This window comes from Sebastes umbrosus, chromosome 6 (assembly GCF_015220745.1).
Source record: "Sebastes umbrosus isolate fSebUmb1 chromosome 6, fSebUmb1.pri, whole genome shotgun sequence".
NCBI classification, from domain to species: domain Eukaryota; kingdom Metazoa; phylum Chordata; class Actinopteri; order Perciformes; family Sebastidae; genus Sebastes; species Sebastes umbrosus.
Window position 1 is genome coordinate 17,746,483 of NC_051274.1, and position 14,985 is coordinate 17,761,467.

General features: G+C 43.8%; 1 protein-coding gene across 18 annotated transcripts in view; it reads right to left on the reverse strand.

Moving 5' to 3' along the window:
• The window catches only part of LOC119489418 (membrane-associated guanylate kinase, WW and PDZ domain-containing protein 1-like), a 103,255-nt gene that overhangs the window by 5,327 nt on the left and 82,943 nt on the right, over positions 1-14,985 (reverse strand). For 16 of the 18 annotated variants that reach the window (XM_037771796.1, XM_037771793.1, XM_037771787.1 and 13 more), the window contains 10 exons: positions 14,164-14,198; positions 11,367-11,622; positions 8,389-8,480; positions 7,306-7,501; positions 6,788-7,090; positions 4,080-4,283; positions 2,764-2,851; positions 2,590-2,647; positions 759-902; positions 495-633 (listed from right to left, as the gene is read on the reverse strand). In XM_037771796.1, the coding sequence (XP_037627724.1) occupies positions 495-633; positions 759-902; positions 2,590-2,647; positions 2,764-2,851; positions 4,080-4,283; positions 6,788-7,090; positions 7,306-7,501; positions 8,389-8,480; positions 11,367-11,622; positions 14,164-14,198 (1,515 nt within the window). The remainder of the gene's footprint in view (positions 1-494; positions 634-758; positions 903-2,589; positions 2,648-2,763; positions 2,852-4,079; positions 4,284-6,787; positions 7,091-7,305; positions 7,502-8,388; positions 8,481-11,366; positions 11,623-14,163; positions 14,199-14,985) is intronic. The other 2 variants (XM_037771800.1, XM_037771786.1) reach the window with 1 other exon arrangement.

Consider the following 14,985-nt stretch of genomic DNA (forward strand, 5'->3'; position numbering starts at 1 on the left):
ATACAGTATCACAAATCCATCTGAGAGGGGGGAAAAGAGTCAGAAATTAAACCCCAGAATATAACGCTGAGAAGTACAACAACATGACTCAAACTGTGAGAGGAATAATCCATCAGCAGAGCGTACAGCTCTTGGGAGGGAATATTACTTCAGCTGTAAAACATCTGTGCTACAGATCCTATAGAGTACAAAATCACTGAACAAGCGTTTGTGGCAACCATTCCTTCATTGATCAATAATATTTGACAGCTCAATCTTGTGCTGAAACTATGAGACTCGCTTTAAATGCATGGATCAGAAATTGTCTTTCTGTTAAATGTTTATCATTTACAGTAATACAATTCATGGAAATCAGAGTATATGTCCCTGGGGTGCACTAAGCAGATAAGAGGCTTTATTCTGTGTACAGCTGGAACAATAATAAGACTTCAATGCCGGCATTAGCAGTGTTATTTACAGGAAGAGGACAAACACAATGCAACATGTTTACCTACCATATTCAGGTACAGATCCGTCTCCCCGTTTGAGGACAAGCCGCGCCCTCCGACCACCGTTTTTGATCAGTTCAATGGCACGTGAATGCTTCATGTTCTTTGTGCTCTCACCGTTAATCTCCAGGATCTCATCTCCCACCTGAAACAGCCAGAGGCCACGTTACTGTCACAGCCAGCTAATGGTAGCGTTTCATTAACAGTGTGCGAACATGTAAAGAAGAGAAATTTCCTGAAGTTACAAATTCAGCTATTATGGTTTCGTACCCTCATCTTGCCATTTCTGACAGCAGCCCCGTCCTCCGCTAGTCTCAACACATACAGGTCCATGCTGTACTCCCGTCCTCCTCTCAGGCTGAAGCCGAAACCTTTACTGTCCCGCTCGAGGTCTACAGAGTAGAACTCAGCATCCTGTGTGACACAAAAGGAGCGATAAAGAGAAAGTCAGAGAGGAGGAGTGACTAATCCATGGTGCACAAAGGTGAGTCCGAACTTCAGGACTAATCAAGCCTTGTCCCACAAAAACTCACAAAATGTCAATGGCAGTACAATACCCTGGAATGCATGAATAATTAATGCCAAACGAGTCTGTGAGCAGAGTACAGATCACTAAGTAAGGGCATCACAAGGGCATCACAAGGGCTGTACTTAAAACTTACCATACTCATCAGAAGTTCCCTCCCAACACAAGTGTGGTCTCTCCCAAAATCAGCTTTATTCACAATGAAACTACTCGCTCATTTGAAAAGACACTGTAGAACTTTTACTTCAAGATAAACAAAAGAGGTCAAATTAGATGGATATACAATATACAGTATATCAGGCCTGATAAACTATGATGGAAAATTTATATTATGATGTGTTATTCCAATGATGAAATTATAGCCTATGAATTATCAGCTCATAATATGAAGCCAAATTACTTTCATTGACTTAACAAGCGCAGCATCTACATACTCCGATACAACAACAAGTGCAGCACGCTAATTAGAAAACCAAACATGTTGTCGCCGGTGTGGATGTTTTTCACAGTTTCAGAGGAAGACAACATGATTGCAATTTGCAATACAAGTTTTTTGATGCACTTTACTAGAAAAAATAACTGAACATTTGAAGAGTCAAAACTTTGTTTTTGTTGTGCTAACAATAGTGATGTCAGTTAGATTTGGTTAGGCCAGAGCTATGGAATATTACAGCATCCATCTTAGCATTTCTTACCCTCAGGTGTGCATAAACTTCAGGTTATGAACTTTTTTTTTAAAATATAAAAAATGGGAAATTATCACGGTAACACTTTTCAAATTTCACACTTCAAATTTCAAGATAATTAGGTGATAATTAGCAAGTAACCTATTTGAAATGTCTTTGCAATTACTGATTTAATAATTATATTCCGCTATTTCCCAATAGCTGGTAATTTATTTAATACATTTCCAGGAAAAGAATACAAAGTTCATTGATATGCGTTATTTCCATGTCTGCTGGTAAATAGATAATAATTAGCAAATAACTTGAAATTTCTTAAAAAAACTCCCTGAATCGTCACATTAGCTACTAGCTTACATTTGTGCAATCAATAAGTCACACAATGGTGAGATTTGTGCCTGATCACAAGTGTCTTCTATTAGTTCTGGTATTCCACCTCCGATGAAGAGCAGCGCACACAACGCTTCTAAAGCCTAAGGGCCCTATTTTAACCATTATATGCTATTTTAGCATATAATTATTAAATAATGTTTACAATAAAGACATTTTTGATACATTTTGAGGTAAATATTAGGGTAATTTGGCAGTAATTCCAAAGAAATTTCAAATAGGTTACTTGCTAATTATTACCTAATTACCATGAATTTTGCGGACCTGTAAAATGAAGTGTTACCATTATCGGCCACAAGAAGCAGGTAATTATCAGTTATCGGTTTCGGCTGTGTTATAGCTGTGAACGTAGCAGTGCAGTGTGTGTACAGTTTAAGCTATTTGTTGGTGAATAAACCCTACTCCTTTGCCGGGCGGCTTTTCTGGTGGAAACCCTGTAATTTATGTATTGATGTAAAACCCAGACGATCATTAACTGTGGAGTGAAAACATCCATTCCTACCTGTGTCTGACTTTGTATGGGTGGAGGAGGTGGAGCTCCTTTCGACTTTGAGTTATTCCTTTAAAAAAAAAAAAAGAGAAACTCACATGAATACACGTTGTGCTGGATTAAAGAATATATTCTAGAAAGACATTTGCATTTACGCATTTAAAAAATGGATGCATCATCACTTACCGGGACTCTGTGGTCTGTTGAGGTGTGTGTGTGGTGGTGATGGTAGCTATCTTCTCAGCATTAGTCAGCAGAGAAGCATTGGAAGATTCTGCAAAGAAACAGACAAATTAACATTTAAAAAAAGAAACAACGGAGCTAAAATGAAGTGACTGCTTTTGTTAAATGCATTTGCCCACAGCTGTGCTTTCAAAAGACACTCTGGAGAACAAAATGTTACTGTCCAGAAGAGTTCACTGAACCGCCCACAGGCTCTAATAGACCTGACGCTAACCGCCTGTGATGTTGTCATGTGCCATTTGCTCATGGACAACACTGGCCCCAACTGAATGAAAGAAAACCATCAGTAAAGGAAAAAAATACACATGACTTGCATGATTTTTGTTTCATCTTCTTTTCCGGGAGGGAGAAAAAACACAAGGACAACTGTCTTAGTTTGCATCTCTTCAACTCTATCTTATCACCTACAAGAACAGTGCAGCACGCATTAGTTTCCACGGACACAAGCAGGTGTAAATCATCAGTCTGACTCATTTGTCTCAGGCTCCTTTACTCACTCTCTCCTCATTACGCCAAGAAATATGACCTCCTCACGGCCACCTTTCTTTCTTTTTATGAGGTGAACAGTTTGCTGTTGCCACAAACATCTTTCATGAGATTTAAGATGAGAATATGGTGGATCAATAAATGCCATCATTCACATATTACAAGGCCAGGCCATGTTTTCTTCCGGGAAACTTTGCATCGTGCATGTACACACACAAGTGAGTCCTAACTGAGCTTCATTTTCTGCCTCTATGGAGGGTATTACATTACAGCACTGCCCAAGTGTTTTCATTGGTTCACCAGTCAGCCAGTAACAAGCACCCTCGTTGCAGCACTTGACATGTTTCACCCAAAATGTGGAGCTTTAGGTTGCAAACTGCTTGTGCTGCGATATTATGCAGTTCCATTTCCTTTCCTCAACTAAGCCGAAGAGATTAACACCAACAGGAAGCACTTGATTAAATGAGAGCAGCGTTTTTAATCCTTTCAAACTAACACAAAATATTGCAAAAGATATCCGGCGAAGAAAAATAAACAAAAAGCAGAAAGGGAGAGAAGATTGTAGAAGTGCTACAGTAGTTTCTGGGGGCAACTTCACCTCTTACTCCTACTCAATGACTCACTCTCCGAGATACCAGGGTTCACACCCTGATGAAAAGTGCTCTTGCCTGTGAAGAGCAGCAGTGCCCTTTCCTTCCCACTACATCCATGAATAAGTCACATCGTGCTGCATTATGCAACAGCAATGTGAAGCTGGAAGCCAAAAGCCTTACCATCACCCGGGATGATCCTGAGTGAGACTGTGTTCCCGGCTTCCTTGATCAGGTTGACGATGTCCGAGTGGGACTTGTTGGTGATGGAGCAGCCGTTCACAGCCAATATTCGGTCCCCGACCTTCAGCTTCCCGCAGCGGTCCGCCGGGCTGCCCTCGATGATGCGTCCTATTTTGTGGGGCATGGCCACACAAGCATTTCCAGCTTTTGTGTCAACATACATATTTGTTTGTGTGTGTAAGAATTAGTGTGTGGTGATGATTTGATTGATTGTGTTGATTGGTTTTAATGATTTGTATTTTAGAAAAGGAAAAAGACAGAAAGGAAACAGGGAGAAAGAGATGAAAAGAAAGGTTAATCATCCAAATCACTGAGTTCTAATGCAATCAGTACACATGCAAAATACTAGATGCCTCAGAAAGGGTCAAACTGTATAATGTCACTTCATGGGCTCAGTGGGAAAAATGCCGGCTCTGTCCTCCGCCCCCATCGTCTGACGTATAAATCAATGGGCTGTGAATCATATGCCACTGGTGAGGGTCAGCACTGGCTAACGCTTGACAGCCTATCAATACACTGGTCACAGCATCATGACTAAACCTCCCTGCCAGGGATCAATGAGCGTACAATCGCTGCTGCAGTGTAAGACGTTCAGGTAATTGAGCTGTGGCATCTTGACCAGCTCAGAAAATGATAAAGATTCCTAAAGAGGAGCATGCTGAGGTGAGGTTTGCAGCTTATATATGGTACTAGTCATGGGGCCTATACAAGCACTGCAAGAAATACAATCTGCACCTGAGTGACAGTGCTCAATACAGCACATCTTGTTTACACAGACACTCTGAACAGACCCTGGGGATCTCCAGTTCTCCTCCATCTCACTCCCTTTATCTCTGCTCCTCCCTGCACTCCCCCACCTTCCATCCAGTATTTTTGCAACATCCATATTTATTACATCACCTCACTTCGCAGCTACCCTCCCTCTGTCTTGATTGAAAAATGCGCTTGAATCCTGTCACTCTATGTAAATAATGAGATGTGGGACATTACAGGGTGTGGCAAGTACCCAGGATTTAATAACCAATCTGCTAAACACAACCCCAGGTCATAGTAGGAGGGGGTGACAGGGGGGATGAGCCCTGCTGGACTGGAGAAACATGGTTTATGTATCCATGATGTATGGGAGATTGAATCCGCTGAAACTGCTTTGTTCTTCTCGCGACTGACAAACACCCTGGAAGAATCCTCAGAGCCATGTTGTGTTTTTTTTTTTTTAGCAATACACATTCCTGTCAGATTTCAGCTCGTGTCCCACATGGTTGGAATCCATTAGGAGAGTGAGCGCAGGATGCGATCCCAGATCAGCACATGAAAGCACAAAGTCCATTCATCTCGTCGTCCCAAGAGGAATAGTGACGGAGCAGAGCGGGGGAGTGCAGCGATGCAGCAGCAAAAACAGGAACCTCAAAAGGACTACAAGACGTTTAGACAAGGTTGTTGACTAGCACTCTCCCTGGTGCCACTATAAATAACACATTAATTCTCGCATTTTGCAGAGTTACACCATTAGCCCATGGGATCAATGATTTTTCGTATTTTCCCTGGACATTCAGTGTGGCTAACGTCTCATCCATTCTTGCGTTTTGCCCGTGACACACCACAGTACATCATCATAATGGCTAACTATACAAGGGACCTTGGTGTGACATTGGTGTTGGAAATTCATCACTCGGAGGTTAACACCAAATTTGTTCGAGGAGGACATCTGCAATTCCTCATCAATGCCTGAGCAACTTTAATACATGCAATTCTGCTGTTTAGCCGTGATACGTAAATGGTATAGACAGCTATGGAGTGTGCTGAGTAGACCTCAATTACATGCTGAATGAATTGGTGAGGGCAGCTGTGAGGCATGAATCTGCAGTGATGGTGTTTGTGATAGAGCTGCAGACAGACTGATCCTGAGGGAGTGCGCTCCGCACATGAGGAGATTTCTTTATCCCTAAGCTCATGATAGTAGGTTTGTGACCTCGGTCTGTGGCATTAAATGCACTCCTGTCAAACGCCACTCGCCTGCTATTCATAAAGTGGAGGAAACTCAATGAGGAGTAGATTTATATTGTAATTTACTCAGTGGGATTCAGTGGCTCAGTGGCTTTGTGGACATGTGTCTTTGCTGGAGGTATGTGTGGGGGACTAGAGGCGTTTTATACAATAAGTCTCAGGTTTCTTGAGATCAAAATTGTTCAGGGTATCTGCAGATCTTGAAAAGTCTTAAGTGTGATTTATGCTTGCAATTAAAACATTAGGAATGTTGTTATAAACTGCCAGGAAGTACTGGAAAAAAATGGATGATAAATCAATCTAGGCCATATTATCTGTACTCATACTTACATATACTTTCATACTTTGGTAACCGCTGAAGAATAATGCTCTGAGACCAAAATATTTCTCTGTTTTAAGGTTGTTTGTGCATGCTGCTCACAGTTGGAGAATAAACTAATCACAGAGAGAAACAATGATCTTTAGAAAAACTCTTTTCACGTAACATGCACCAATACAGATTACAAATGCCCAAACAATCAACCTGTTGAATCAGGTTAAAGTCTAAATTGTCAGCCTATAGTAAACAAAATAAATTCTAATGTCAAGCTGAATAGAAGTCCCTGTCAATCTCAACTAGCTCCGGCTCAGCCTGCCTCACTTACCAAAGGTGGTGCCGGCGTCGGGCCTGGAAACAGACGACACGATGACGAAACCGAAGCCCTCGTTCTCTCCGCGCTGGATCTCCACATCGTACGGCTGCAGGGAGGCAGGCACCACCGCACTCCCGCTGCCGCCACCGCCGCCGCTGCCTATGCCGCTTGTAGATCCGCTGCCAGAGCTGACGGTGTTGAGAGAGTTCTGGCTCCCCTGGGGGGTCCGCTTGCCCTCTGTCAGGCTGGGCGCCTGGGTGCTGCTGTGGTGGGAGGAGGCCGGCGACGGGGGGACGTCACCTTCTCCTTTTGACACTGGGGACGAGGAGGAAGAGAGCAGACTGGTTAGACAAGTATTACTCATGCATTTCATCAACTTTACATTCAAGTATTCATGTCAGTAACCTTGTCAAGGTTAAAGATAGTCTGCACACAAGAGCAAGCGGTGTGCATTATGTTTATGTAACATACATGTGACACTGCATGACACATGTATGAATACACATAGTTTTATGTAAAACTCTCATCACCTCCGTATCCGGGGGACTTGCGTCTGACAGTGAGGTTGACATGGCCCTGTTTGGCGGCCTGCTGCATCAGCTGCACCACCAGCTGGTGAGACTTGCCCACCACCGCCGTGCCGTCCACACAGATGAGCTCATCACCCGACCGCAGGCGTCCGTCCTCATCTGCTGCCCCGTACTTCACTATGTGCCCTATGTAGATCTGGAGAAAGGAAAGCACACACAATGTAACGGATTACTGACTTTTGTTAAACAACGCTGTAATTCATTGTATCATCAATCAACAGACTGACGTGACTACAGTAGCTTTTATGATCATGATACAGTACTATGGCTAATTAAATGTCATTAAATTGCAGTAAATTAAACGCCCCAGCCAAAAGAGCGCAATGACTCATAGTGACTTATCTCCGTCTGATTTTGAATTAATCTGTTAAACACGGCAGCGTTTCAGAGTCTACTCTTGCATTACTTCAAGGTTTTCGTGGCTGACGTTCGGAGAAAACCAAGAAGGCCAACGCAGCCTATTGAGGCCACGGAGAAGCTTGTGTGCTTTAGGCATTGTGTGGGCGTGTACACACAGCTCTGACAGAAACAAGTGCAGAAACCACCATGCAACACCTTTTGGCACAAACAACAAGTACTATCTCCTGTGGGGTAGACCTGGAGCCTGCTGCCATCTTATTTCCCTCTATTCCTCAATATGTGCCTTCCACTCTCCCTCCTGCTCCCTCCTTTTAAGACAAATATATGGCGTACAACCAGAGGGATTGTGGGTAAGGCCTTTGCTTCTTTTAACAAGCTGTCTATATGATCCTCCAGAGAGCAACAGCTCCAGTTAGACAGTGTGATAGGACTTTCTGCTACTCTGACAGACTAAACACAGAAGTAGGAGGAAAAGGAAACTAATGAAACAGGGAAGCTCTTATAGAACTGTGAAGCATACTAAGAAAAAAGACAGTCAGAGATTCATTCATTAATTATCAGCAATAGTATGGACGGGGTGTATGAGTGTGTACGTACACTTGCATCTCTTAATTCATCAGCTATTGTTATAAACGATTGATGGGAAGGTGGAGGGATACTTACAGGTTCCCCGGGCTCATTTCCTCCCAGGATACGAAAGCCGAAGCCTGTATCCTTCCGCCAAAGGAAAATGTCCTGCTCCTGGCAATCTGGCACTGAAATACACAAGAGAAACAGTGAGGGGACTCCACGGAGTGATCTCCACCAAATCTGCCAAAGACCTGCAGGCTCCGCTCAGCGCTGACTGATTAGCATCTATGTAGGCTAATCACTGAATGCTTGTTGCTCTAAATCAACACGTTTTGTCTCTCGTTTTGTCTCATTATCACAAATCCACGTCCCAGTTGTGTAATCGCTGATCAATAAGCCGTTTGTTTGTTTCTATTAGCGTCAGGATCAACAGCTGCTCCATCCCTCGCCGCAGCACTGCCTCGGTGAGCTCCTTGTTTTCATGTGTAGACCACAAACTAGGCTGCAAAGTCTCACACTGTGACCTCATCATACTTAGTGACCTGTGGTCTGACAAGTTACTCAATGGCGATCCCTATTATTAGCCCCTGTTTCTAACTGAACCTTTCTTACACACATGGACTTGTAGGTTCACTTTCTCTCCTGCTTTCCATCACACACACAATTCACCACACATTTGCATCTCGCCATGGACAGAGCAGACTGTGGAGGAGGACACAGGCAATTTGGTGTCAGTCTGTTCAACCCACAGGGCCAGTACTCGCAGGAGGCACAGGCCGTTTCTTCGTGCACCGCCTGCTGTCTACACGGCTGCCATGCAAGGCCAGTAGTGAACCCATTAGCTTCAGCTCTCCTCTTCCCCTGATAACTTGCGTGGCGTGAATTTAACTGCTGCGGTTAGACTTGTAAATGCCCTCCTCCGGTGACTATAGAGTGGTGATCGACGTGTAAACGAACAGTAAAAGGTACGGCTGTGTGCCACATCAAGCGACAGGTGACGAGAAGCATTCAGGGAAACTAAATTCCCTAAAGCTCATTGTCCTGCCACTGAAATATTGCTTTTCTATTGCACTCAATAAACGCATGGAATCCCCTCCTCACAAAGTGTCACTTGAATACTTATGAAAATACAGACAGAGAATCTAGGCCTCTTTGTCATTCTTTGTCTCCTTCTCTCTTTCTTGTTTCATTGAGTCTCCCCGTCCTCCCCCCGCCGACTCAAAAGGGGGTTGCAGATCCTTCAGGGGTTATCAAACAGATATACCAATCAGCCGCAGCTTAAAGCAGCCCTCTCCGGGCCCAGTTAATATTTAATCAGCAGCAGTCCTAGATTCTACAGGCAGCCATGATTGTTAACCAACACTGCAATACACGGCGAGCGCATGTGTGGCTGGCAACAATCACAATGTGCGACAAGCTAACGCAGCAGACTTGCCATATACACCATCCCCTCTACAATCACAGAGATGTATTTCACATCATATACACACCTATTGTCCCTTTAAACATCGCCACCGCTACAAGTACAAGAGGTCTGAAAGATGTAATTCAGCCAGAGCAGTCGAGTGAACCCGTTATTTTAGAAGATCCTTCTCCTTCCTCACAGGCTCTTCTATCAGAGACAGAAAATAAGTGGTTTGACACCCTCACAGTGTTTCCCTATGAATAATGCAAGAATAGGCCATGACTGCAAATGATATTGAGGAGTCGTACCGAGAGGCTGCCTGCCTACTTTCTACTGTTCCAGTTTTGGATTTTGGATACTCTGTTTTTCCTAAACAAGGGTGTGAGACAAGCTGTTTGGCTGCTGATAATGTAACTGTGGTCAGTGGTTTAAAAGGTGAAGTGTGTCTTGTCCCTGCACTGGCAGGAAAATACACACATGCTTTTCTTTGTTTTGTTGTACTTGACGGTTCTTTTCAGGCTAGAGGACGGCAAGGACAGTGTGCCAACGACTGACACAAACACACACATACCACCACACCACTCCACCTTTTGTCACAGGATCAGTTGTGACTCAGTAAGCACACAAATGTTTAGTAAACATACAAAAAGGGGTTTAACAGACACAAACACACAAAGACAGAGATGTGCCCTGTGGTTGTCACACTGTACACACAGCTGTGATTCTTCTACTACTTCACCACAACTGAAGAAATACATTTGCTGATGCACTCTAAGCGAAACAATCAGACATGTCTTTTCACTATATCAAAAAGGTCTAACTATTCAACCAGTGGGCATTACGGTTTAAAACAATCCACCTAGCCGTTATCTATTGGATCATATTTTTCCTCACATCCATGTCTAATCCCCAAATCATACAGTAACCATTTTACAGTACTAAACTCAAAGTGATTTAACAAAATCTTAACAGAAAAGCAGAAGAAATAATAACAGAATAAAATAGAATAGAAATTAAAAGGAACACTTTGCTAAGACAAGGAAAATGCTCAAGATTATTTAATGGGATAAATCAACATTTTGAAAAGTTTGTGTATTTGTTTTGAGAGTTAGATAAGAGTATTGATACCAATTTGTCTCTATCTGGTCAGCTTAGCTTAGCATAAAGATTGGAAACAGGAGGAAACAGCTAGCCTGGCTTTGTCCGAAGACACAAAACCGCCCATCAGCACCTCTAAAGTAAGAAATAGTCTGCACATAAGTACTGTGAAATGGCGGATTGCGGTGTTTTACCAAAAATAAACAAACTGAGCTAAGAAAACCAGATTTTGGATGTAGCTTTCATATTTACCGTACAAACATGAGAGTGGTATCTATCTTCTCATTCAACTCGATGGCAGAAATTTCTTTTAAATAGTTACATAAAAGCAGATCTACAAAAAAAGTGTCAGATTTTTAAGCAGGTCATTCCACAATTATTATTATTTTTTTGCTTTCATCTTGAATCTAAGTCATCAAACATCTCCTGCCAGATCTCAGGCCATATTCCCCCTTTTAGGAAGTTAAAAATGTCTGTAATGTCGCTAGAGGATAAACCTAGAGTTTAAACTGTTAAGTCAGCAAAACCTTAAAATTCCCTAAATAGGTTAGAAGTGGATTCTACTCACGTCGGCTCTCGTACATGCTCCTGGACTGCGCCCAAATCTTAAAGGGGTCTGGCTTCTTCTGGAGAGTAAGGGTGCCATCTGCAGGGTCCTGGGGGGGCAGGCCTGGCAGAGGCTGGGTGGGGGCAGCAGGAGTGGGAGCCACAGCCTCACTGGGCATGGCAGAGGGTGGGTGGCTGGGAGAATCGGTGTGGGTGCTGCGATGGCTGCACACACTGTGCTGGGAGCTGCTCTGGCTGTCTTTCCTCTCTAACTGGTGCTGGTTGGACAGAAAAAAACAGAGTGAGAGGTGTATGTGTGCGAGGGATGGGGGTGGAAATAAGCAGAAGATGGAGGTAGAGGGCACAGAGGAGAAAGTAAGTGAGTCAGTGATAAGGGCGAGATATAGGGGGAAAGAGATGAGTGAGAAAAGTGTTGATGGAGGACAAAGAGAAAGAAAAAGTGTTCAAGGTCATCTTTTTTAGACATTGCAGTAGAATATCTCTCAGTAAAAACTGCTGCTGGAGCGAGAAGAAATGACTCGGTTTCCATGGTTGCGAGACAAAGACAGATTGAAATGTGAGGGAATGTCAATGAACAAAGATATTTCTTTCTATGAATACCATGACTCTTTTTTTATAGCAGAAGATCCTGAGCATGGAGACCTATGCATGGAGTCAAGGTTGGTCTCAATTGAAACAGGAATGTATAAAATCTGGCATGAAAGCGATTGTAAAATCTCAACAGCAGGGAAGAATCCTGGTGGGTGGGAGATAAATACTGTGAGTATTGTATTGCTACTCAGTTAAATTGCTTAAAATCATCGGCTGTTTTAACAGTGAAATAAAAACGGCTAAACAATTAAAATATTCAGTGTTGATCTTGCATATTGGGTCGCATTCAGACCGACATCGGCTCTGCATATAAAAATGCAGCCTCAGTCTGGCGACACGGGGCTCCAGCAAAATAATCTAAAAAACTTCAACCTGAGTTGTAAAATTCTGTACGGCGAACCGTCGTGCAGTGTTTTGGCATCTAATTATCTTTCAGATTGACGGATCTCTTACTCAAACTGGACTTCCTGATTCGTTTTTTAATTGTGTCACGAAGCAACACGCCCCCACCAACGAAGCCTCTTGTGTTGTTTTAACGCAAGGCTGTTTTTGGTCTGAACACCCGCTTAGACAATATATAGAGTATGAGTATTTATGGCCTGTTTCTGCAACCAGAGAATGTACATATGTTATTACTTGCAGATGCATATTACAAAAGACTTAACAGCTTTATGAGAAATGAGCCTTACTGAGAAAACGCAAACAGCAATATGACAACTGAATCCTTTTTGATCTGGTATGAATAATAAACCTGTGCATGAAATGCTAGAGAAGTCATCGCACAGTCTCTCGCTCATCACACTGTACGAGACGAAGGGTCAAATATTCCAGTAATGCTTCTTAATGAGGACAACAGCCATGCTAAATTGACTCCTCATCTGAGCACTGGAGACTTCTTTAATGGGTTGAGACAGCACAATCTCTCCTTCATATGGGAGTTTACTGTGAGCATTTATTTAGACTCTGAACTGGAGGCAAAATGGTTGTTCTGGGTTGGCACGAAGTCGCCTGCAGTGTGACATTTCACTGACATAACACAGAGAGGGGAAAACTGGCTTTTTCCTCACTGGAAAGCTAATCCAAAGTGACAGTCAGGCGGTGCCACTATCGGTCCCACTCGACCCCCTTAAAGCCCCCATCCCTCCTCCCTCCTCCCTCCTCCGTGACATGTGACCTGAATAGGTAACACCCACAGCCCTGACTGAAACCATTTCAAACTAATCCTAATGCTAATATCCAGCCAGCTGAGGGGCCTTTCATGCTGATAGAGAAACAGGACGAGGTTTTCTTCCACTCAAGTTGTGGGAATTGAACCCATCTCTGACCTTGGATGCGCCTGTCCAGAGGAAACGTCCTTCTACTGTAACTCGGTGGCTCTCCAGGGGTGAATTAGGGTGACAGTAATTTAAGGCTGCACTGGCGTCTCTTCTGAGCTCGTATTGATTTTTTTATCAGGTTGAGACGAGTCGTAAAAACGAGGAGGCGTTTGCTCTTTAAACTCCTGAATAACTGCACTGTCCCTTAAAGAGCCTCTCTCGCTGCTCACAGAGCTGCTCTTTCCCCGTCCTCTGTTATCCGTCACAACTACGAGTCACATTGCAATCTGTTGCAATCTCTCCTCCAGTCTCCCCAATCTCCCTCTGCTTTGCTTCCAGCTCACTCTTCTGTCATTGCCCCCTTCTCCCTGTCTGTTAGCCTCAGTGTATCCTCTGTATCTGTGGGGCTATCATAGTGATTCACTGTTGTGGGACAAACCATCTCCCCACTGGTCTTCCCCTCCTTCATCCACATCCTTTTTTCCCCCTATCTTTGCTTCATGCCTCTCTCCCATCTTCCCTCAGCTGTGGCTTTCTGCCCTCCCTAACAGCTGGTCACTGTTACACTGTTCTGCCTAGGCTATGCTTAATCAGTCACAGGATGGCAGCGTGGCAGGAGTGGAGGGATGTAGAGAGAAAGAGAGAGAGGGTGTAAAGCAAAGATAAATGACAACAGAGAGGCAAGAAATGCAAGAGGAGGAAAACAATAAAAGAAAGAAGCCAAAGTGGCAGACTGAGAAAGAAACAAAGACAACTGGTGGCAGCTCTGGATGCAGAACAGTAGAGCAAAGAGTTAGATATCAAATCTTTTGTTCTTTAAATAGCACTGTTTTCACTCAGAAGAGCTGACATGCACATGCATAGAAAAAAGCTGAAGATTATAGTACTCACCACCAGCTTTGGACTCCTCTTGGCTTGCACCACTCCTGCAAAACATCGGCAGAGAGACAGAGAGAGCATTAATGACCTGCGGTGCTCTTCCCTTGTCCCCTCTGATCAAAAAGTCCCCAGGACAAAACGGTGGACCCCGGTTCCTGCTGCAGAGCAGAGCGCAACTGGCCCGGCTTGCTCTCCTCCTCCTCCTCCTCCTCCTCTTCTTCCTCGTCTCTGTTGCTTTCTCTCTCTGAGCAACACACTGCGCTAGGCTGCTCGCTAATCTAAGTGATCTCCTCCCCCTGTGCTGTATCCCGCTCCACTCAGCGCTCTCACCCGTGCTATTAGAAGAGGAGCAACTGATCCATCTGCATTAGGCAGGCTGACTTATGCTGCAGCAGCCCTACTAGACTGCTGGTCAAAGCTACAGGTCTCCACACCCCCCCCCCTCCAGTGTACTTCCACGCTGCCTCCAACACCAGCTCTCCAGCAGAATCTCAACTATTACCCATTGAGATGGAGCTCAGCAGCTTGAGCATCATATCAAAGGAAAGCTTGAGCTTCTGCCTTACTATGCACATCTTCTGAGTAACTACAGAGCTGTTTCCTCTCCTCTCCACTCCTCTGCTTTGCTCAAGGCTTAAACTGAGAAGCTGATCTTCTCTCTCTGCCTGTTTTTCCTTCTTCCCTCCCCCTCCTCTTCTTCCGTGCACCATCTCTCCTTCTATCTCTCTCTCTCTCTCTCTCTCTCTTATATACCAGTTAACATACTGTCGAGAGTCACCAAGAAGATCAATCTCATTTGTGCTAATGAAATATTAATACTCGGAGCCAGTCGTC